At 46.2% G+C, this 22753-nt stretch overlaps 1 protein-coding gene across 1 annotated transcript; it reads right to left on the bottom strand.

Annotated features, from left to right (window-relative positions):
- Positions 1–17192: 17192 nt before the first annotated feature.
- LOC137917570 (microtubule cross-linking factor 3) lies at positions 17193–21057 on the bottom strand. The gene is made up of 10 exons (XM_068760290.1): positions 20827–21057; positions 20428–20652; positions 20164–20322; positions 19676–19747; positions 19166–19485; positions 18820–18979; positions 18291–18360; positions 17626–18166; positions 17416–17545; positions 17193–17303 (listed from the first exon to the last, which is right to left on the bottom strand). Exons 1-10 carry the CDS (start codon positions 20875–20877, stop codon positions 17193–17195), a joined length of 1839 nt encoding a protein of 612 aa, XP_068616391.1. The 5' UTR covers positions 20878–21057.
- Positions 21058–22753: the final 1696 nt, after the last annotated feature.

Genomic DNA, 22753 nt, shown 5'->3' with positions numbered 1-22753 from the left:
AAACCTGACCAAGGGTAAGACAATGCTGGTGTTAATATACAAACCTAACTTTGTGCCCCAGTGTCCAAACCATAAAAGTATCATGTACATGTACTAGGAAACTTGAGTGCTTTGGTCTCAACCGCATCTTCGCTTTCTGTTCTCTCTCAACCTTAGAGTGCCAGGATTTCAGGAATGCCTGTTTAAATGTGAAACCTGGGAAGCAGACCACCCTGGAGGATCTTCAGGGGCATCCTTGGCTGTCCACGACCCCGCGTGCTTAATCAGCAGTCATTTCAGATGTCCCCGACGCAAGGCAAAGTTAGAGGCGGCAAAGGCCAGTTTTACCCCTGACGGACGCTCAGGGGCAGTCGTTAGGCCTATTTTAGGGGGGCCGTATGGATCGGTTCACAGCCGCATGTGAAGCGGCCGGGATGAGAATCAGCACCTCTAAATCCGAGGCCATGGTTCTCAGCCGGAAAAGGGTGGAGTGCACCCTCCAGGTCGGGGAGGAGATCCTGCCCCAAGTGGAGGAGTTCAAGTACCTCGGGGTCTTGTTCACGAGTGAGGGAAGGATGGAGCGGGAGATCGACAGACGGATCGGTGCAGCGTCTGCAGTAATGCGGATCTGCACAGATCCGTCATGGTGAAGAGAGAGCTGGAGCCGAAAGGCGAAGCTCTCTCTTCACCGGTCGATCTTCGTTCTCCTACCCTCACCTATGGTCACGAGCTTTGAGTAGTGACCGAAAGAACGAGATTGCGGGTACAAGAGGCTGAAATGAGCTTCTTCCGTAGGGTGGCTGGGCTCTCCCTTAGAGATAGGGTGAGGAGCTCAGCCATCCGGGAGGAGCTCGGAGTAGAGCCGCTGCTCCTCCGTGTTGGGGGGGGCCAGATGAGGTGGCTCGGGCACCTATTTATATAGGATGAGGATTTTTTTTTCCCAGGCCACATGTCAACAAAATGCTCTGTATTCTTTTAACCTTGCTTGCATATCGCCCATGTGGCTTTTCACATTTTCAAAATGTGAATTTTGTTTACGTTTTCAAGGTTGATCCTATAGTCAAGCATGATAATGTTATCCATCTGACCTTTTTTAACTCCTGTGACATCCTAGAATTAAAAATAAAAATGTATAAAAAAAACATGTTTGATCTGAATTACAAATCAACTTAAAAATGAAAGCCATACCGGAATGGTCGAGGCCAGGGTTAACCACGACCGCCAGCTGCGTTGTTAACCTATGGTCATAGACAGACGAAGAAGAGGAGGAAGACGGGTGCATCAACAGCAAGACAATAAGGAATGGAAGAGTTTAAGATTGAGAGTAAGGATGTTTTTATGTTGGGACGATGACGGGAAAAGCAAGAGAGCTGCTGGACATGATGACGAGAAAGGTTGATATGTCGTGTTTCCTGGGCCCAGTTTTTCCAACATTTTAATCTGGATCAAATTGATCCAGATTTGGAAATCCCATGTTTTGCTATCCAGGATCACTTGATCAAACTTACTTTTATGCCAGTTTTTTAAAGGAACATTGGATTGGATCACAGTGATCCAAATCCCACATTTCAAGATTACCAAATCCTGTTTACCAGAGCCTCAAATGGAACCAACAGTGTAGCCTACTGGCTTAGCAAAGAACAACAGGTAGGCAAAATACCGGTGGCCACAAATAGCCATTTTAATTTGAGGAAACAGAAACAGTGTAATAAACAGAAAGATTTTACAGTCCTTATCTTTTTCTATTGTAAAATAACAAAACAATAAATTACATCCAATCCACAAACATCATTCACAGGACAGATACCAGCTCTTTTAATCTCTTCCTTTAGGAGTTGTATCTCCATATGCACTTTTTCCTGCTGCAGTTGGGTAAGCAAGATTTGTGCTTTAACCAGTTCAATTTGTACTTTCGGTTTCCCGTTTCAGAAGCAACTCATAGCTGTCACCATTCTGGTTTGTAGCTGAGGAACGTTTGCGTTTCCTTGAAGGAAGGTCTTGGACTGTGTCCTTTACTCCCACTGGGGATCTGTCTTCCTCCTCAATCACTGGAGACAGCGCATGTCCACTCCTACCATGGCTAATGACCCATTTTCCAGTTGCAAACACACCTGGGCAGGCACGCTTCAACTCATCATATTGCAGAACAGGATGTGCCATTGAACGCCTAAACGGAGCCCCGAAGAGACGGCCTGCGTGTTTAAACCAGTGTTTCCCAACCTTTTTTGAGCCGCGGCACACTTTTTACATTTACAAAATCCTGCGGCACACCACGAACCAAAATGACACAAAATGACACTCTAACAGTACATATTAGATTAGATGACCTTTATTGTAATATATATAATTAATAATACAGTTTTTTTTAATGTATTTATACTTAGTGGGAAACCTGGGGCTGTTTCGATGAACACAAAATGAAGACACACACGAAACTCTTCCTCAACATCTCTCAGTCTCTCTCTGATTTTAGCTTTTATTGCCGTCGAGCTTGAGAAGCTCAGCTCACACAGATATGTGGATGAAAACGGGAGCAATGTCAGAATAGCTTTGTTGGCTAGAATGGGGAACTCCTTGGCAACAGATAACCAGAAACTGTCCAAAGGAAGATCAGCAAAGTTTAGCTTTAAACCACGATCTTGTTTCAGTTCAAGTGTAGTGATGGGAATTCCGGCACTTTTAAGAGAACCCGTTCTTTTGGCTCCCAAGTGGTTCCTCAAATTTTTTGTTGTTGACAAAATTAATTTAATACCAAATCATGTGCATTGTGTAAAATTAGCTACTAATGTAAAAAACATGCAATACAGTATATCAAATGTTGATTAAATGACTTTATTTAAATCCTCTTTGCACTGCTAGCTACAATAAACATATTATATAATATAAAATACCAAACCAAACACACATCTCACAGAGAACAAGGTCAAATCTCTGCATGTAAATCTCAAACAACACAACAAGAAAAGATAAATTAAAAAGTACAAAAGATAAAGCAGCATCAGGTAAGAGTTCTACTGTTTTACTGAAGAATGGCATCAAAGAAAACCAAGTGGCTCAGCTTGGAGGGGCTGCTTCTGTTTCTCCTTTCTGTTATGATCTGTCCTGGTTTGGAGAAGCTTCTCTCTGAGGGGACAGATAGCTTACATTTAAAATTTTACACGTCTGGACTTCCTTGCAGCAAAGGCATCGATGGTATCATCAAATGATACCTGTCTTGAAACCTCATGATTTATGCTTATTAAAGCAAGTCCATTGAGACGCTCTTGTGACATCGTGGATCTCAGGTAAGTTTTTATAAGCTTTAGTTCGGAGAAGCTCCTCTCTGCAGCAGCAACTGGGTCGAGCTGAGGTGCGCACTGATAAATCGCCCCCTCCCCCCTCTCCTTGGACGGCATTGTGTTTCAGGTCATACCAAGAATGACAAACAACGGGGGGGGGTTGTTTTTAATTTTTTCTGTATTTGTTTGTTTTTATTTTCTAGGCAGAGCATGAGGAAAGGGCGCCCGTTGGGGCTATAAATTATAACTATTATTAGTTTATTTTATTTTCTATTTTTTTTCGAGACTTGGAGTGGCACCCCCTCCAGCTGGTGGCGCCCTAGGCAACCGCCTAGTTTGCCTATGCCTAGAGCCGGCTCTGGTCACACCTGTTACTTCAGTCAGCCAATGGGTGCCAGGTTTCAGGTTGAGGGGTTCAATACCCATCTCACTCAGGGCCAAAGGGTTACGAGTGTGTGTTCTGTATGTTTGTCTGGGCAGATGGGTCCACTCACTTTATTAAATGCACCAACGCTTCACACAGACATGCAGCGGAACAGCCCATGTTTGATTAGAATGTTTGATCCATTAAATAGTTGCTTTCACTGCATGCTCGGCCCTGAAGAGGCCGCACTGGGGTGCCATGACTGGATGTTGTGGACTGATTTGTCCCAGCTTTGAGAAAATAATTATAGAAAAATGTTACGCTGGACGAGATTGCATAGCGTTACTCAACTTTAGAATCGGTACTTTACGATAATGACCATTACATCGTGATACTTCACACAGGAATTTTAGTTGCCCGGAGAAACCTTTTAGAAGTGTAAGAAAACGTTGTACGAAGTGATAAAACAACATAGAGTGTGAAACAAATGTAGATACTATATGTGAAAAGACAAGAAAAATAATTTGAGCTTTCTATTTATTACACAAAAAGAACAGCAAAGGCATCGCCTTCATCATGATTAAGCACTCCGACAAAAAAAGCTGACTAACGTCCTGATATGTGACTACTACGTAATACTAAAGGCATTATAAAGGCTAAACATTTTTTTCAATAATCATAATTATGTTTTTGCGTAAAAGTTGGGTAGTGAATAAAGTGATTGGAAAACATCAGCAATTAGAGGACAGTAAAAACAATTACAAACGATGCATTTCATTTCAAAATCAGGAATATGAACGTAAAGAAAACAGCCTTTGGGACAAAGTTATAAAAAGGGGAGCTCACATTCACATTTCTGTGGAACTCAACAAATGTAAAGAAAATTATAAAGCAACATGTAAGTAACATTCCAGAAAGCAGTAACCCAACTCAGAGCAGAGTGACACCAGGAGGGGAGGTGTCCACACTGACTCTATCTCAGCATCATGAATGATGTTGCACCTTAGAGAGGGGTCTGTTGATGGTGGATCTGCAAGGCTACACGAGTCAAGGCTAGAATCTGGACCTGAGCTTCATGATCCATTCAGATGGTTGGTACTATGGAGGATGCACTGGACCCGATCAGTCCCTTTGAGGGATGTCTTCATGTCTGATGCCCATTTAGAACTTATCGTTGTATAATTGAATGAGCTTCAGATGCTTTTCTCGCCTTGCTTGTTCAGTTAGTCTCCACTGGTTGGAACATACATTCTAAATGAGAGCTGCGTCACCTCACAGCTAAAGCACCGGCGTGTCTGGCGTAGGGAGCGGTCTGGGTTTGGTAAGTATGTACACGCAGGTGTCCAGAGGTTGTCGCCGAAGGCTTCTTATTGGTTCAGCCACACAGTGAGGTGGAGATCAAATGATCGCAGGCTCTATGTGAAAGGCATGTGAGTAGGTAAAAGATGAAGCGAGCTTCTGAAGAGGAAGAGGAAGAGACAGAGGGACAACTGGGGTGGTCGAGACGGAGGAAGAAGTGGAAGAGCGGCTCGCCCACCGGGAGGTGGGCGAGCTGAGAAGTTCTTCTGGGTGGAGGACGAGGAGACAGATGGCGTTTGGTTCTCCTGTGAAGAGACAAATGAATTACCTTTTAGGATTATCACACTGCTCTATCAACAATGAAGATCAGGCACTCAGATACTTTACATTTTGTCACGTGTCCCATCTGTAGTCTTGGTGATCCTGGAGGAAACAACAGGCATATTTCAAACAGGAAGGCAAATAAATTAAGCATTTGCTCATTTGGAAAAGGTGAGCGAAAAGCATCTGAACTGACAAATTGTGTTGCAGCAGAACTTCTGCATTGGATCAGAATTTTGTTTCAAACACTGCTTCTTCACTTGATGCCAAACTGATGGTGGTCAGATAAAATAGGCTCGATAATCAATCCCATGATTTTCTCCTACAATGTGTCCTTTGACTTTAAAGCAGTGTTCTCATTTCCTTGGCCTGCTAAGGAAATGAGAAAGCTGTGACTATTCTCTAATCACACATCCACTCCAGAGCTTGATGCAGGAATTCAAAGATAAAAGAGCACTTGATGACGGCTGGAGATGCGACATTATCAGTTCCTTACGTTAGGAGCCTTTGAGCAGTGAACGGCCCAGATGGCCAGATTACGTTGGGGGTTCTGGCCTCCCTCTTTTTTCTAGCGGATACCAGAAATAAATGAGCTTCCCATTGGGGCTGCCCTCAGTTAAGAGCAACTAGTGCTCAATGTTTTAGAGTGCAACAGAATTAAATGTGTGCGTTCATCTGGATTCACGGGTACAAATGACCTTTAGGATATAGTTTGACTTAAACGTAAATCATCATTTTGTAATTTTATTTTGCTAAAAAAAAAAAACACTTCTAAATATTAACACCCATCCATGCCAACACCTCCAATTCCAAAACAGTCTGGCTGCATGGTAAACGTAGCCCTTCGTGTCCATGTGTTCATTCACGCTGTGCACGCCGGACCCGACCCACCTGCACCGGTCGATGCATCGCTCTCACACACGGGGAACTGTTGCTGAGAGTGGGAGGAGAGGGTTGACGCTCCATGTCCAGCATGTCCACGTCTGTGATGGTCTCCTCTTGCCCGACACCGAGATTCGGACTTGTGGACACCTTGTCCTGTTGGCTCTGGTTTTGTTCAGCCCAGGCTGCATTCTCATAATTCTTTAGAATCCTTTCCAGTGCCCCGTAGTTGGACCTGGACCCCTCAGGGCGTGGGTATGCAGCCAGAGTGAGGGGCTTCCAGGGATGCTCGTTCATTATTCGGGGCACGGGTCTGGAGAAGTCGGACAGTGAACGAGGAACAGATGCATGCTTCAGCTGCGACTTGCACCCTGGTTGGGTCATCTGTCTTTGATTCTTTTCCGCAGACAGCTGCTGGAGTGAAGCATCATCTTTAGCAGATTGAGGCTTTACTTCACAGGGATTTTCATTCCTGGAGCTGGAAATGATTCCATTCTGAGCCAGCTCAGAAGAGACAGCGACACTGGTCAGTCCCTGTTCTGCCTTCCTGCAGGGACTGTCTGTTGTTTGCGCTTTGAGCTTGACCTCAGGATGGTGTGCAGGACTCCGGGAGGCTGTGGTCGTTGGCTCCGTAAATTCAGTCTGTTGCTCAAATGACATGTTGATTCTGACCTCTTGACCTTCAGGATCACATCTCATTTGCCTTTGTTGGACCTCGTGAGTTATGGAATCTGAGGTGGAGCAAGATAACACAACTTCAGACTGCACATCCATGACGCCGATGGTGCCATCAGCACACTGTGGATGTAATGTCGACTCTCTGGGAGGTGAAGCTTCAACTGTTTCTGAGCAGACCGACCGGCAGCCCACAGAGCGGGCACCGGCTGCTGTACCCTTGTCGGCCTGAAACAAAGTTCTGTTGAACTCAGCTGTTTTTTTTTCCAGCGTTATGTTTCTTTTGGCGCCCGGGTGCTTGTTGCTGGCAGGTGGTCTTTCACGAGAGGAAAAGAGCAAATCTGCAGGTAATTCTTTGACGACAGGCAGCAACTGTAGGTCTTTTAATTTTCTAGCAGCAGGGCAGTGATCTGCGTGCGAGTGTTTTGAAGCGGTCAATATGTTGACTTCAGAGAAGCTCTTTTGGACAGTCTCGAGGGTAGACAGCTTGTTACTAAACTTGCTTGCATCACAGGACCAGCGGTTGTGGCAGCAGCCGACGTTGCATTTAGAGTTAGTGGGTGTAGAACACGATGCTACTCCACCATCTATTAAAAGCTTTCCTTCATTTTCTTGTAACATGGCCCCAAACCTCCTGACAATAGACGGGCTGCTACACGTTCTGTCCGTCAGGACACAAGGACTATGGCACTTCCTGGCCGTCATCCTGGGGGGCTCTCCGATGTGAAGCTCCGTGTCTGTATGGGTGTAGGTGTTCTGATTCCGGGAGGAGATGCGTGGAGGAATGGGAGGAGCGGGTGTGTCGACCTCAGAGATTAACTCAGGGGTTGTCTTTGCTTCCATGTCCAGATCAGACAGATTTGCTTTTGGGGAATTTATTAGCACTCTCCTGGCTTGCCACGTGTTATCTGGGGACAGGGTGATCCAGTTTTCCTTCTCCAAAGCCTGAAGGTCATTGTAAATCTGGCTGAGGTCACAGGGAGCTTCATGAACTTGCAGTTGGATTTTATTGTGCCCAAACAGCCTTTTGTTCTCCTCAGGTAGGGCGAGGGGTGTAGATTGAGTTCTGAGGGGGGGAAATACATGCGCTCACTTTACTTTATTATATACCGGTAATCACTTTATATTATATATATTTATAATTGCATTTTTTTTAATTACATAAACAACAAGTGCAGCCTGGTTAAGAGAAACTCGTGAAAATGTCATTGTTCATTTGTTGCACACACAATCATGGCATTAGCATTATAGCACCAAGACATCACAGCGTAGTTGCATGTAGGCACCAAGATCTAAACACAGCAGAAGGGATTCGTTTACCTCTTATCTCCACTCTTCTTTCTGATCTCATCCTGGTAGCTGCAAAGCTCCTCGCTCACTCGAGCTATCTCCTTCAGAGCCTAAAACACAGAAGGTAAGACAGATTTAATGAGGCATGTTGGACCAGGCAGAGATGGAAATCACATGCAAAAACAGCTTAAAACACTTACAGCATTGAGGGCAGTGGTGGTCTTCTTCGTGTCGCTGCCATAACTCCACTCTGACCAACCCGGACTGCCTTGAGCTCCAACATGAACATTTCCTTCACTATCTTTAGATCCAACTGCGTGCAGTGCCAGACGACTCGGAGCTTCATGACAAACACCATCTAGCTCTGATGAATCCACGTCTTCACTGACTGAAAGTTGTGGCCACGCGTCTCCAGATCTTAACGGATCAACTAAATCAGATTGTGACAATTCCTCCCGAGCGCCTTGATCAAAACCAGCTAACAGTGATGGTCTGATGGGCTCTGAATGACTGCTGCTGAGGAGTTGATCAGAGCGGTAGTTGTCACTGAGCAGACTGGAGTCAGTGCAGGTGGAGTGCACGCTGAGCCTTTGTGCATCATAGTCCTCATCCTGTCCCCCAGTGTCCCGCCTGGTCCCTTCCCTTTTGACACGCACTTCATAGCACAGCTAGAAAAAGGAAGAAGGAAAGAGTTCTTCACCTCTACTGTAATGGTCTTATGTTGAATGAAGCATGTATTGTCATTGGTAAAATCCAAAAATTTGAGAGACCAAACCAGCCTGTTTTGAAAATTATTGCCAATATATTTTATTCACTTAATTCACTGACTCGTTCAAAACAGACTGTTTACTGCCCTTGCACAATTCTGCTACAGTACACAAATGAAAATAAACTTGATATTGAGTTCTCGACATCGACATGAACAGGTATGCTTCCAACCATGACCAGAACAGCATTTCCCTAAAAGGTTTGTTTAGTCACGTTCAAGACAATTCTGACACAAAGACGGTTCAAAACAACATGAAGGAAATCAAGGTTACATATTTGTCCTTCTAAAACACAGGGGTGTATGAGGAGTCCCCATCATGCAAAACACATGGAACATATTTATTAATAATTAAATTCAAAATGGAAAGAGATTAAAAAATATGAAAGAAACATGTAGAGTATATAAAATCCATTCATCTTTTCTGTTTTTTATTGATTTACCATCAGTAATGAAGAATATTGGTATCCACTGATTACTCTCAGAAATAGCTTCCCTTTGTAAATCAGTTTGTCCGTGCATTCTTCCAGGTCACAAACGGTCCCAATCACTACCTGGGTCTGTAGCAGAGAAGCAGCAGCCTCCTGCTTCCTGTCTTTTGTCTCTACAGCTGCACTTATCAACGGTACTGTTTGAAAGCGTTGATGGTGAACAGGATGTGAAGGAGAAGGGAGATAGTGCAGACTGCAATGCTCAGGGATTTCATACATTTGGAAATGTAATAATGTGGTTCATCTTACGTTTACCTAAATCAAAGCATCAGGGCAAACCAAATCATTTAACCTTCAATGCATGAAGAAATATTCCCATGCAGAACACACACATATTCAAACTGCCCTTACCTCTTTTATTTTCTTCTGCATATTCTTAAGCTGGCTCTCCCACTCCCTCCTCTCCATGTCAAACCTCTCCAGCAGCTCAGCTTTTTCCCGTGACCAGTCCCTTTCGGTGTGCTCCAGGCGACAGCGAAGATCCATGGCCGTGGAGTGTGCATCCGCCAGGAGTCTCCGCTGCTCTTCCCTCTCCCGAAGGAGTGATGAGGTCTGTTCTAAAGCTCTCTGGGAGACCACAGAGCCGCGACCTGCTGCCGACTGGACTCCACCGATAAACAAAGCGCCCTCTCTAGCTTCCAACTGAAAATGAAGAAAAAAGGAGGGCAGAAGGAACAGACAAGGAAAAGAAAGGGAACGGGGAGATGTTAAAGAGAGTCAGCGGAGACACAGAGAGTATTAAAGTCAGACAAGAAGAGCCGGAGTGAGGAAAAAAGGGTTAAACAAGGAATTAGAAGAATGAAGGAGTGGCAGGAAGAGAAGGTTTAGGAAGCGGGGAAATAATGCACCATCGGGATGAGTGTGAGTGGGTTCAGAAGAGGGAAGAGGGAGAAGAGAGAGAAGTTTAAAAGATGAAAATATCCTGTAACATCTCACAGACACGGATCACGGGTTCAGGGTTCAAGTCTCTTTCTACGGTTCTTCACTAACAGGATACAGGATGTGGCAGGCGCGGAGCAAATCGAGTCTGCAGAGGACACATGTGGCCTCAAACAATTCACACAAAGATCCTCAAGAGAAATAAAGCAAAACCGACCTTAATTTCAGCGTTACAGGAATGAGTTTCATTGTTTTAAAGAGAATACCACTGTTAATATTATCACATTTAAGGAAAGTACCTCTGGGCATTTCCCTTAGAATTTAACTGTCAGGGTCAGAACCATTTATCTTGTTCTTCTGGAAGTGATTCCAAAATAAACGAGCCTGAAACCCTGACTGACATTGTGACGTGATGATTGAAGTCTGGGTGGTCAGATTTATATTTCTAGAGTGATAAGTAGACAGATCTTTGTGTTGAATAAAGTCCAAACAGAAAAGGAGACAGGAAACTAAGGAATTATAAAACTGCAGTATTTTTAATCTTCTATTTCAGCTCTCAGAGATTAACAATGAGTTTTAAAGATTTTCTTCATTTCAAAGTTCCTCCTCAAATTCATTTCTTAAAATTCAAAGGCGACCATTATTGTCCAACAATGAAAAGCCTTATTTTCTTATGTGACTGAGTCACACAGTCTGGTCAACTGGGTCAGACAGCTGACTCTCATGCAAACAACCCGAGTTTGTGTCCGTTTATTCAATAATTCAACAAGATTTGTTACTTTTACTGAATAATTCTAACTTTTCTGCACATGGTAATTTTCTTATGGGTTCTGGGAAGATTTGGGATTTTCAATTCAAAGGTTGTAAGTGAGCATTTGGTGAAGTTGAAATGCTCTAACAGTACTAAAGAATCAGGTGTGTGTCTGTGTGTGTGCGTGTGTGTGTGTGTGTGTTGGAGAGAATTTGCACAAGTATGTGTGTTTTATTTGAGTGTTTAGACACAGAGAGCAGCCAGAGCTTTCTTGGCCACGGTGCTATTTCTGCATGTAGCCTGAGGTCAGGAAATTATGGCGTAGAAGAATAAGTCTGTCTGTGGCTCTTCTTAGAGCTTTCCGTGATAACAGACAGAAGGATGGATGCCGCCCACGGTCTGAGCAAACATCCAAATGTCAGACAATAGAGCGGTCTGACAGCGTAGATAACGGCTGTCCTCGATGGGCAGTTCTGGAGCAACGCAAACACACACAACTTTAAGTCAGTCTGACAGAGCGATGCCTTGGAACCATTAGAGACCCTCTCTGTCACTATATGGCACAGGGTATATGGAGGTAACTGTTACCACGGTGACCCACTATAAATAGCAGACACAGAGCCTTGTACTATGTCACATTCCTGGGGGAAGTGGAGAGGTGAGGTAAAGGGAGGGGGACATGGCTGCACACGCAGAGTGAGGTGTCTCTGAGCTGCCAGCGGCTTTCATAAATCAAATGCATGCTGGGAAATACGCTTCGATATATCCGGCCCAAGTCGTCTGCGTGGGACCACGGATGGTTGCTCAGTGTCCGGTGGTACAAGCGCCCAAAATGGATGTGGAAACAACAAACAGTAGTTACAGCTACAACCACAGCCTGTTGTGAAGAAAAGGTTTTAATTAAAATCTCAAAAATGGAACAAGCATGAACTCAAGAAGCCAAAACATCTGGTCTGGAAAACAGATGACAGAGTACCAGTTCAAAATAACAATGCTACGGGTAAAGCCTCCGTAGCTGCAGAATTGTATTCCTCGACGAATCAAATGAGAAACGTTCTCATTTAAAAACGTGTGTAAACCTGCGTGAGATTTGTACATTTAGTTTTGCATCAACTGTCAATTACAAAGCGATTCTGCTGAAATGTAAATGGATTTAGGCAGACTAACACGAATAAGAACATCCTCACTACATAACATACAAAAGCCATTTCTCTTACAGCTTCACTTGAAAGTGAAAACATTCTGATTGCGTAGATCCTTAAATACCGACCTCTTCTTCCATTTACTCTCAGGTTTGTATAATACACTTATCCGTTTGGATATTCCTCAGATTGTATCTACTGCTGACTCTCTGAAGTGAAATAACGAATGAACAAATGCTACTTGTCCTGCTCGCAGCCGAGCGAAACAAGTATGAAAAGAAGAGTTAGGCTGAGCTCTCCTTGACTGTCTGACTCTGCAGTTGATTGATTTCGGGGCTCTTCTCAGAAATTACATGTAATTCTTTCTATATTATTTTTCAATCAATTTGTTTGAACAACCTTAACAACTACCTTCTCCCTTGATAACACCTTCAGTCTGTGCTTTGTCTGAGAAGAAAATAGAACCTCGTCTGCAATGTGTGGAAAATGGCACGTTCACATTTCATGCAGAAGTGAAAAGATGTTCCTCCAGCCTGCATTCATGTCTATTTTTACCGTTCCAGACCGCTGAATAGCCGACTATCCAGTAATAAAGGACCGCCAGCAAACAGTCTAAGAGTTACGCTGTTTGCTGCACTTTGTCTGCATGGATAGAAGGTCGACAATGACTCAGCTCACTTTGAATATCACTTCACACATATATATATCACATAAACGTAAAAATTAACATTGTTGCATGTGCGATTATTAAGGTATGATCTCTGGAAGTTAACAAATATTTCTCCTACTACACCACCGTCCTTTACGAACTATGAACAGAACGGTAAATATCTGTTTTTGATGAGGCTATCCTCTCATGTGAGAGTGAAGAGCACGAGATCTGAGCAGCAACCCCGTGCCATCGGCTGAAGCACTTGTACTACGTGTGTGTGATCCGTGATGTCATTATGTTCCGTTCCCGTGTCTTCAGTGTCCTTACCTCGCTGGGCACCACTTTGTTTAATTCCAGCAACACATGATGGAATTTCAGCGCTTCCTCAAATCCTTATTTATTGTAGCTTCAAATAATCGAACACAAATCTGTGAATGCGTGACCGAGGACTCAACCAGCAGATAAAGAGCCTCTCACCACCACGTCACCGAACTTTAGAGACGCAGTAAACGTTGTGATTTACAAAGAGTGTAACAGCACAGAGCTATAACTCTCCTCCATAGAATCGAACGGTTTCAATAGCAAGCCTGAACGGGTTCACAATGCTCGGCTGAGACGGCCGAATAAATCCACCTTCTGAGCCAACCGAAAAAGGCTCAATCCCCGAAGCTGCACCGCTTTGATGAAAAAACTATGCGTAGTCCTACAAGTGACCTGTGAGATGTCTGGCACGGCGTGGACCTGCGTTACGGGGACTTTCTGCCCATTCCCAGAAGCATTTAACCAGCTGCCCGTGACAACAACAGGATCATGTGTCATGTACTTAGCAATGCTTTTTAGAAGTCGAGTGTCTGTCTGTCTGTCTGGCACAGCACAGACCTTCTGTCTGAGCCGAGGCTTGCTTGGAGACATGCCAGGCTCACTTGTCACTCTGCCATGAGGGTTGCAAACACTGAGCTGAATTTACACCAAACTGGATATATATGCACAGAACATGACCCCCCCCCCCCCCCCCCCCCCCCGCCCAAATAAATCACCATCATCACGTCTGAGTTACCTGAGCAATCCGGCTTTTGAGTTCAGCCTTCGCCCCCTCCCAGGGCCATCGGTCTCTGGCGTACTGCAGCTGGAGCTCGCTCCTCTTCTCCTCCTCTCGCTTCACTTCTAACTGCACTTCTTCTAAAGCCTTCTTCAGGTCCAAAAGAATCCTCCTGTTCTCACCTCCCTGCACGGAGACGGAACACGAAGCGTCACGTTTGAGTGTTACAACAGTCATCTTGCATGTAATGCACGGGAAGCCTTGAAAGAACAACTGAGTAAACTTTTAATATAAACCGATGGTTACTGGTTCCGTACCAACAATCACATTCTGATAATAGAAGACAAGAAACCACCAAACACAAACGTGCACTGTGAACGTGTGCAGACGTTCACCCCCATAAATGAAGACGGACAAACGCTTTTAGCTTTCCGTGGGCTGAAAGTATATTTCTGATTACTTGTATATCAGCCATTTCTCTCAGCAAAGACTCTTTCTCACGCATCCATCCTTCCTTCTCCTGCAAATGTCGCTTTTTCACGTCCTCCAGTTCCTTCTTCAGCTTCCTGTGCTGCGTTTGCTGCTGCTCTTGTTGGTGGGGTTTGGGATCCGGCCACATTTGTGCCATGAGGAGCTCGAGCTGCGTCCCGGCTCCAGCCTCTCTGCCCGCCGAAGCTCCGAGCTGAGGCTCGTGGAGCTGACTGAAGACGGTGGGCGGGGATGAGATCCTCCTCAGCGGGTTACGATGTTGGACCCTGCCTCCGTCTGCCCTGTCCATTCTGGTGCACGGCACAAACTCCCATCCCTGGGACGGGACGTACCCCCCGCCAGCACCGCCGTGCGGCCCCGAGCCATTCATGAACGCATTCCACATTCCTCCAGCGCATTCAAATTACACTAAATGACGATTCACAAATGTCCGGTCCTGAGCTGAGCTGTAAATCACAAGGTTCGCACACTTGTGTGGGTCCAGCCCAAAATACACTTTGAGCTCCAGTTATCCAAACCCGAGCAGGTCGTCCGGTCGGCCCCACAGCAGACGCTGCTGCGGCACGATTCCCGTCCCTTCCATGATCCCATACAAGATCCGGTGCCAGAACCTGTGTGGACTCCCCGTCTTTAACTTCCAGCGTCCTTGAACTGGTTTGCCATGTCCAAACTGGGGACGCACTGTGTGTGTGTGTGTGTGTGTGTGTGCCGTCGCTCTCTCCTGCACAGCCTGGCTGTAAGGCGACAATCCACAGCGGCCCCCCCCCCCCCCCCCCGCAAGCCCAACTCTGACCCGAGTGGGAGAAGTCCCCAGAAATACCGCGGAGCGCACTGGGAGAGCAGCAGAGTATTTTTACTCGCTGTAACCAGGAGTTTATTTCCAAATAGCTGGGATGACGTCAGAGACACGCAGGGAGAGAAAGCGTCCATTAATAGCCACGCAGCTCTAATTACGCCGCAGGTGTGCAGGATGCCACCCTGCGCTGTATCCACGGCAACGAATCACCCAATCAAACATCTGCATGATAACAACCGACATTCATTAAGCAAAAAAACAACAACATTTATTGGCGTGTTACTGCTGGCGTTTGATGTTAGTGTTGTAAAAGACGAGGTCGTTTTAGAAACACTGTGAAAACGTGAAACTGCGTTTTACTTTGTCTTCAGTCCCTTCACGCTTCCGCTGTTTGCGCTCCGAGCATGAGGGGATGATTATCACGAGGACGTTCTACTCAGCTTCCTTTAAAAGATAATATCTCACCCGCTAGCCTGGAATAGTAGCTCCTTGCTCGTTATTTATTAGTTATTATATAATATCTACGGACAGGCGGCACCGCCGGAGCCTTGAAGCGCGTCAGCGCGCCGCACAAGCCGGAGGAGTCCGATTTGGTTCCGGTCAGGCGCCCCGAAAGTAACGCCGCTTCCTCCGTCCGAAGCCGTTCCCGAGCCTTTCCATGATTAATCTCTTACCTCTTCCTGAAACGTTCTCGGGAAGACGAGCCGACCTCTCAGCTAACGGGAGCAGATTAAAGGAAGTCCGCCATGGACAGACGCGTTGCTTCCATTCACAGCATTAAACCATCCGTCCTCTCCTCGTCTCTCCACAGCTGGACCTAATATGTGACGTCACACATCCCACCGGCGGGGGTGAAGGCAGGGGAGCGGTCCCTCCCGTGGCCCTCCTAAAAGCGTTACTAATGTGGCATGAGCAACGCTCACATGCGGATCAAATGCCAACTCCTATTCCACTTGGACATTTGGGTATTTGTTCCGGATTGCATTGGCGTTTCATCCAGACTAATGCTGTAAAGTTGCTCCACACACACACACACACGAGTGGGATGCCAGCTGGTGTGCCAGTGTTACTGCTATAGTGTGTACTTCTGTGTGTATATATATATATATATATATATATATACCCTCTGTGTGCAGTCAGAAGAAAAACTTCAGTATCCTATAAACAAGGCTTTTAGATGTTCCAGAACGTGAAACAATGGCCGTTAAGTTTCAGCATCTCAGTATAGCCATATTTTAGTTACAGTGGCTGCATTGACCTCCTACAGGCTTCTGTAAAATGTACTGCCCATTGAAATCTGAACAGTTTTAAGGTGCAACGTTAAACAATGACATGCTGTAACCTGCACTAATCTGTGGGAAACAAAGCATTACGACAGCATTTCAGAAAACGACTGCAAACAGCAGAGGATCGTCGGAATGTGTCAGAAAAGTGTGAGAAGTCAAATGTGGAAAAATAACCAGACACGCTACAATCTGCTCGGCCCTTTGACGCAGACATCAAGAGCTGCATTCAAGAAGGAACCGCCTCAGACTCACAGAAGTCACCATTTTTATTACATCTGTCCTCGGCCGTATGTTGATTTGTTTGGTGAGAAAATGAAATCATTTTGCTCTGACGGGGCCTTAAATGAGTGCATCTAATAATTGTGTTCTTCAGTTTGCTTACATTCAGCAATGCGGATGAGATAGACAGATTATAGACAGATTATAGACAGATTATAGATGGATTATAAAAGACAGTTGACTGTTGGAACCCGCCTCAACAGTCTTGTGAATAATGTAATAATGCAGAGTGACTGAAAACATCTGCATGGCAGAGCCTTTCAAAACTGTACCTTAAATTGAAATTAAAACTCAGAGAATTGATCGGCATACTCACCGAACTCTCGGCTGTTGCTCCGAGCCGTTTGGCCTCCCTCCAATAAATGTTGAAAGCATCTGAACTGTTGGGTGTCTTGGGTCATGTGTGGAATGTGATATAATGTCCTTTTCCTTAAGTGGCCTTATGCGACGTGATCAACTCAACAGAATGGAAATGAGCAAATGAGAATAAAAGAAATGATGAAAAGGTAACTAATTTGACATGGAGCGAGCGGTTTACAGAACAAAGAACAGGGTGAAAAGGAATACCAATTTAAAGATCGTGGCGTAGGAGAGCGAGGAAAACAGAACAAGAATGAGGATCAACAAAATGATGGGCTGAAACATCTGGATGGGTAACAGTGGAATGAGAGGGAGTGAGGAGCAGATTGAGAGTTAGTAAAACACGGTTATACTATATATGCACATTCATGTCAATCAGTCATTGGCTTCGACTTACAGACAATGGCTCCTCTGCCTGTTTATCCTCCTGCTTGGGGACATCCAATCGGTCTATGAAGCTCTGCAGCTCCTTTCTAAAGGCTTTCAACTGGGCATTGATACGATACAGCACCTCGTGCTCCCTGATCCTGCGGGGCAGGACAGAGCGCGTTTGGATTTGAAATACGGTCCTACAGAAACACGATGAGAACTTCCCTGTGTTTAATACCTGCCGCCTTCCTCGTCCTCTTCCATCCTGGCAAACAGCTCGCCGTTGGTGATGTACACCCGGGGCTCGGAGATGATAGTGCTGGTGTCAGCGATGAGCCTGTCGACGGTCCGACCCAGCCTCTCCGCCTCGATGCGGATGTCTATCAGCTGCTGCCGGTCCTTCAGGCTTCTGGATAAAAAACGGCTCTCTACTTGTGAGTAATGGGAACGTGTCGGGGTAAGGCAGCGGATGTTCCTCACCTCATCAGAGTCACTCTCCCCACCAATGGGGCCCTCGCGCTTGCGGTGGGGCGGGAGGAGTCGAGGGGAGGATGCTGACGCTGAGGGGGGGTCATCGTCCCGGCCTCCGTCACTTTCTGCATCACTGTCCCGAGGACTGGCACGAATGCCGAGGTGGGATGCCAGGTCGTAGCGCTGCATGTTGGAGAGCAGCACACGGTTCTCGTACTGGAGCTGCATAACTTTGCCGCTCAGCTCATTAATCTGCAGGCGTGCTGCTTTCAGCTCCTCCTGCAGGGCCTCCACTTTAGCGGGGTCAGCTCCTCCTGGGTTTGACATGAAGGCACAGTGAAAAGTAGAGCACCTCTGCAAAGGAGACTTTAACGTGCAGCTCCTCTAGGATTTAAGAAAACCAGACGTTAGAAGCATGAAACGCAAACAAACCTCCTCCGTGCCTCGAGCCGGCTTCATAGGATCCAGCCTTGTACTTGAGTTTATTGAGTTCATCCGTCACCTAAAGATGAGACCGCGTTAATCGTTTGTCGTATTTAGTGCTGGACATGAGAGGATCAGATCACAGACTAACAGACTGAAGAGCAGCTTCTTCTTCTTCAGAGCCGAGGCCTCCAAAACCTCCTCATCACACACACACACACACACGCACACACACACACACCTCCCGAGAGCTGTAGAATGCTGAACAAGAGCAAGATGCAAAACCTTTATGTCTGTTTTGGTGTGTCATTATTTCTGTCGTTCGCCTGCTCTTGTTTTAGTGTTCTTCTATAGTTTGTTCTTCTGTAGTTTGTTCTTCTATAGTTTGTTCTTCTATAGTTTGTCCAGTGCTCTTAGCATGAGAGTCAAAAGACATAAAGTCCGAAGTTGCCTTTTGACTCCATTGCAGTCAGACTGCAGGTAGTTTATATATATAATATGTGATCATCAGAGGCTTTGGGGAAATGGGCCTTGCTACCTTTTTGTTTTCCTCTTCCACATCTGCTAGATTCCTGCGCAGCAGCTCTGCCTCGTCTTCCACCAGCTGAAGCTGCTGCCTCAGCTCTGACAGGGCCTCGCCCTGCTCTCTGCACTGCTGCCCTCCAGTCCCAGAGCCGTCTACTCCCGCTGCCACCAGGCTGGGACAGGAGTGAAGAGTTAAAAATGGTGACATGTACTTTATAGAACAGTCTTATTTAAGTCTTGGGATATAAAATATACAGTCAAACTAATCTCGACCATAAAATTATCATTTCTTATCACAAGCGGCATCCAGTCTCTCCACCTTTTCCGTCATCATGAATCTGATGACTGAAGGTTAGTACCTGTCCTCCCTCATGTCGTCCAGTTCAGCTTTCAGTCCCCTGTTCTCCACCTCCAGCTCCACGATCTTCCTCCCCAGGATGTTCGCCTCCTCCTCCACCAGGCGTAAGCGGAGTTTTAGCTCGGATTCACGGGTGGTAGGAGGCCCTCCGGCCTCGCCTTTAGGCAGAGGACTGTCCACGTCCCCGTAGAAGGAGCGGTACTTCTGCAGCTCCTGTTCCAGACGGTCCTTCTCCTTGTCAATCTTGGCCATTTTTTTCCTCATCAAGATGGCCTCCTCCTTGATGAAGGCCAGCTGGCATTTCAGATCATCATTTTCTTCCTGTAAGGAGAGTTGATTTATTTCCCCAATACTTTTTTTTGTCTTCAGGGGTACATTTATTCTCACAAATCCAACACGGAATCAACATTTCCAGGAACGGTTCCATTGCCTGTTTTGAAAATTGTATTGAAAAACAACCTCATATTTGAAAATCTCCATTGAAGTTTATAACTTTATAATGCTGACTTACCTCGACGGCGGTCTGTGGAGCCTTCCGCTCTGCTTTTTGCCCATCTTTATTTCCTTTTCTTTTCAATGAGAGCTGCAGGAAACAGTGGTTACATCATCAGCATCAGGATCAGTCACTGCTTCATTTCTGAAGGCAGTGATATATCATCTGGATTTATAGAACAATGAAGGACCGGTAATAATAATAATAATAATAATAATAATAATAATAACAATAAAGGCTGTTGAAAATAAAGTCACCCTCAAGAACATTTCTGGTAAAATATATCAAATGAAATCAGCACTAGTGTGATTTTATAGTCCTGAGGTAATAACATCGTCCCAAAAAAGGGCATGAGTGATTCTGTTGCCCAATCAGACTGCATCACGTGAGCCATAGAGTAGGGGTATTATTACACTCATTTACATTTACATTTGAAGGTATCTTCTTCTCTAAACCCTACAAGTCTCTTCAAAGTGACGCCGAGCTCAATCGCATTGGCCCTTCACCTCTTTGGCTTTCTCCAGTTCGTTCTGCAGGGCCTGCTTGGTCACCTCCACCTCTATCAGTGCCTGCCTCAGCTTCTCATTCTCGTCCTCCGTCGTCATCCTCTTCTCCTCCACATTCTCCAGCTCATGGTGCAAGCGAACAGACACATCCTTCGCCACCTGGGGGGAGGAAACCGAGACAGCATGAGACAGAAGACAAAGCGAGGCACTGCAGTGAATCACGAATGTGTTATCATCTCATTTAATTACGCTCTGCAGACTCACCTTCAGGTCCTGCTCCAGACTCCGGAGCAGCTCACCATCCACCTGGCCGCTTTCTGCAAAGCGAAGCCTCTTCCTCTCAGCCTTCTTCAGGCGGTACTGAAGAATCCGACAGTTCTTGTTTGCTCTCTCCAGCTCTCTGCGCATGTCCTGCAGCTGGCTGGCGTCCTCTTCATAAAAGGTGTCTCGTATTTCACCCATTTCTGCCCGCATCTCCTCGATTTCAGCCTATAACCGAATATGAATGCAAACAAAGCCATCAAACCTGTAGTGGGGGATAATGAAGGTATCTCCTAAACAAAGCATGGAGCTATAATGCTGCAGCCACAAGCATCATGCCGCCTACAGCAGGTGCTACAGCTAAAAATGATGCGACAAATAGTCCTGCAATGCAATCTGTACCTTTAGGTCGTCGTTTTCATCCTCCAGCTTCTCCATTTCTTCTTGCAGCATCTGGCCTGTCTGTGGAGCCGGGTGTGGTCTGTCGGGCTCCGGGGACAGTTCCGGCTCTGACGCCGGCGGTGAGGTCGACTTCGCCTGCGTTTTTGTCCCTTTCTTCCCCAAGCTCTTATTCAGGTGAAACTGTATTAGCTCGGATTGCAAGCATCCCTCCTTCCAAAAGCCGGGGCCGCAGCCGACTGTCCCCTTCGAGCTCTTCTTGCTGGCCTCCCCGCCTCTCGGGGTTTTGCTCCTCAGTTTCGGGGATTTGGACGCGCAGGGCTGGTCGGAAACGACGCGGTTGGAATCTGCTCTGGAGGCATCAGCGGAGTCGTCCGGTGCCTGCGCGCCGCCTCTCTCCGCCGCCGCCGCCCTGCTCGGCGTCGGGCTTTCAGCACCGGCGGGCTGGACAGCGGCCGCGCCTCTGGCGGCGGCGGCGCTTCCGGCCTGCCGCTCCTTGCCGCTGGAGACGGGGGAATGGCCGCGGCTACTTCTCCCTCCTCCTCCTCCCCCTAGCTTCGGCGCGACGCTGCCCTTCTGTGCTGCTTTAGATCCGCTGTCTTTGAGGCCGGCCGGAGACGACGACCGCTGCTGCTGCTTGCGGCTGCTATTGTCCGGGTGCCGCGGCGGGTCGGCGGAGGAGAGGTTCATCATCCGTCCCCCTCAGCGCCGCTGCAGCGAGATAACAATGGATGTAATAGACCAAGAGGCAACAATTGGTGGGTGGGATCGACGGTAAAAAAAAAAAAAAAAAAGAAAGAGAAAGAAAGAATGCCTGTCAAAGTGAATCTGATTATTAAAATCATTTACAGTGTGTTTGGACTCTTTTTTTATACAAGTTTCTTTTAGACACGAACGAGACTAATTTAGGGTAATTGGATCTCTGTTTGGGTTTTGTGATTATGAAGTAGGCCATTCAGCCGCTGCTTGATTAGATCTGAGCGTAAAGTCGGACAATGGGTGAGAGCAAAGGCCCGGCATGCAGAGTCACTGATTAGAGTTAACCTGTGTAAAACTGGAGGTTCATTTGACAGGAAAACATTCTTAGTGGCCACTGATCTGACCCACTGTGGACTAGAGACAAAGGATGATGTGAGATGATCCACATCCGTGGGCTTAAGCTGCAGAGAGAGCCGTTTCCTGTGAGCCTGCAGCATCTTACTCTTCATAGCTAACACATAATAGCGATGACACGGATCAAAGGGATGTAGGACGAGCCTCAAAGGTCAGCAGCAATGACGGACACGGCGTGTTTTTGTATATTGTCCGATGGATGAGTGGAACATTTCTTTTTTCGCTGGTTCTAAAAACTCCACTGTCACGCACACAACCTTGAAATGGATATCAGATTAATCTCATGATGGAAAAAGACATAAATGACTGTTATTCAGATGTGAACAAGAGGCAGCAGCAGCTGTACAGTCAGCCCACCTTGGAGGCCTGACTGTACAGAACAGAATTTTGGACCAAGATTCCCATTTTCCCCTTCAGATACTGTCGTCACCTCCCTCTCGAATGTACCTGGTCAGAGGCAAAGAATCTTCCCGTGGAAATCCTAAAGCAATTGAATTTCTTACCTTTTCCGGGTGTGGTTTTTTTTTTCTGGATGCTGAAGGGTAGTGATGATGAGCAGGCAGGACGGATGCTGACTCCTGCGCCTCCCCACCACTAAGCAACCTGTTTAAATATTCATGCCATTACATCATCGGGAGGAGGACCGGGCTGCTCTCATTGGAAGAAGGCAGACTCTCTCTCCCAACAGTGATTGGATGCAGCAACTTACGTCCACCATGTGCTCAGTCATGTGACTTGACCTTGAGCTGATTTGGATTGACCCCCATGAGGATGTTTTTTTGTCCCTTTTCTTCCATCTGGCTTCTCTGAAAGATTA

The sequence above is a fragment of the Brachionichthys hirsutus genome, chromosome 3 (assembly GCF_040956055.1).
Source record: "Brachionichthys hirsutus isolate HB-005 chromosome 3, CSIRO-AGI_Bhir_v1, whole genome shotgun sequence".
Classification (NCBI taxonomy): Eukaryota; Metazoa; Chordata; class Actinopteri; order Lophiiformes; family Brachionichthyidae; genus Brachionichthys; species Brachionichthys hirsutus.
The sequence above is the reverse complement of the archived record's forward strand: the minus strand, read 5'-3'. Positions and strand labels throughout refer to the sequence as shown.

Bases quoted from the DNA above. Each gene is read 5' to 3' on its own strand.
- LOC137917570 (XM_068760290.1), bottom strand. From the start codon at position 20,877: ATGCTGCAAGAAGAAATGGAGAAGCTGGAGGATGAAAACGACGACCTA. The intron at 20,323-20,427 runs GTGAGTCTGCAG...TCCTCCCCCCAG, and splicing joins GTCTGGAGCAGGACCTGAAG to GTGGCGAAGGATGTGTCTGT. The intron at 19,748-20,163 runs GTGAAGGGCCAA...TGTTTCCTGCAG, and splicing joins AACTGGAGAAAGCCAAAGAG to CTCTCATTGAAAAGAAAAGG.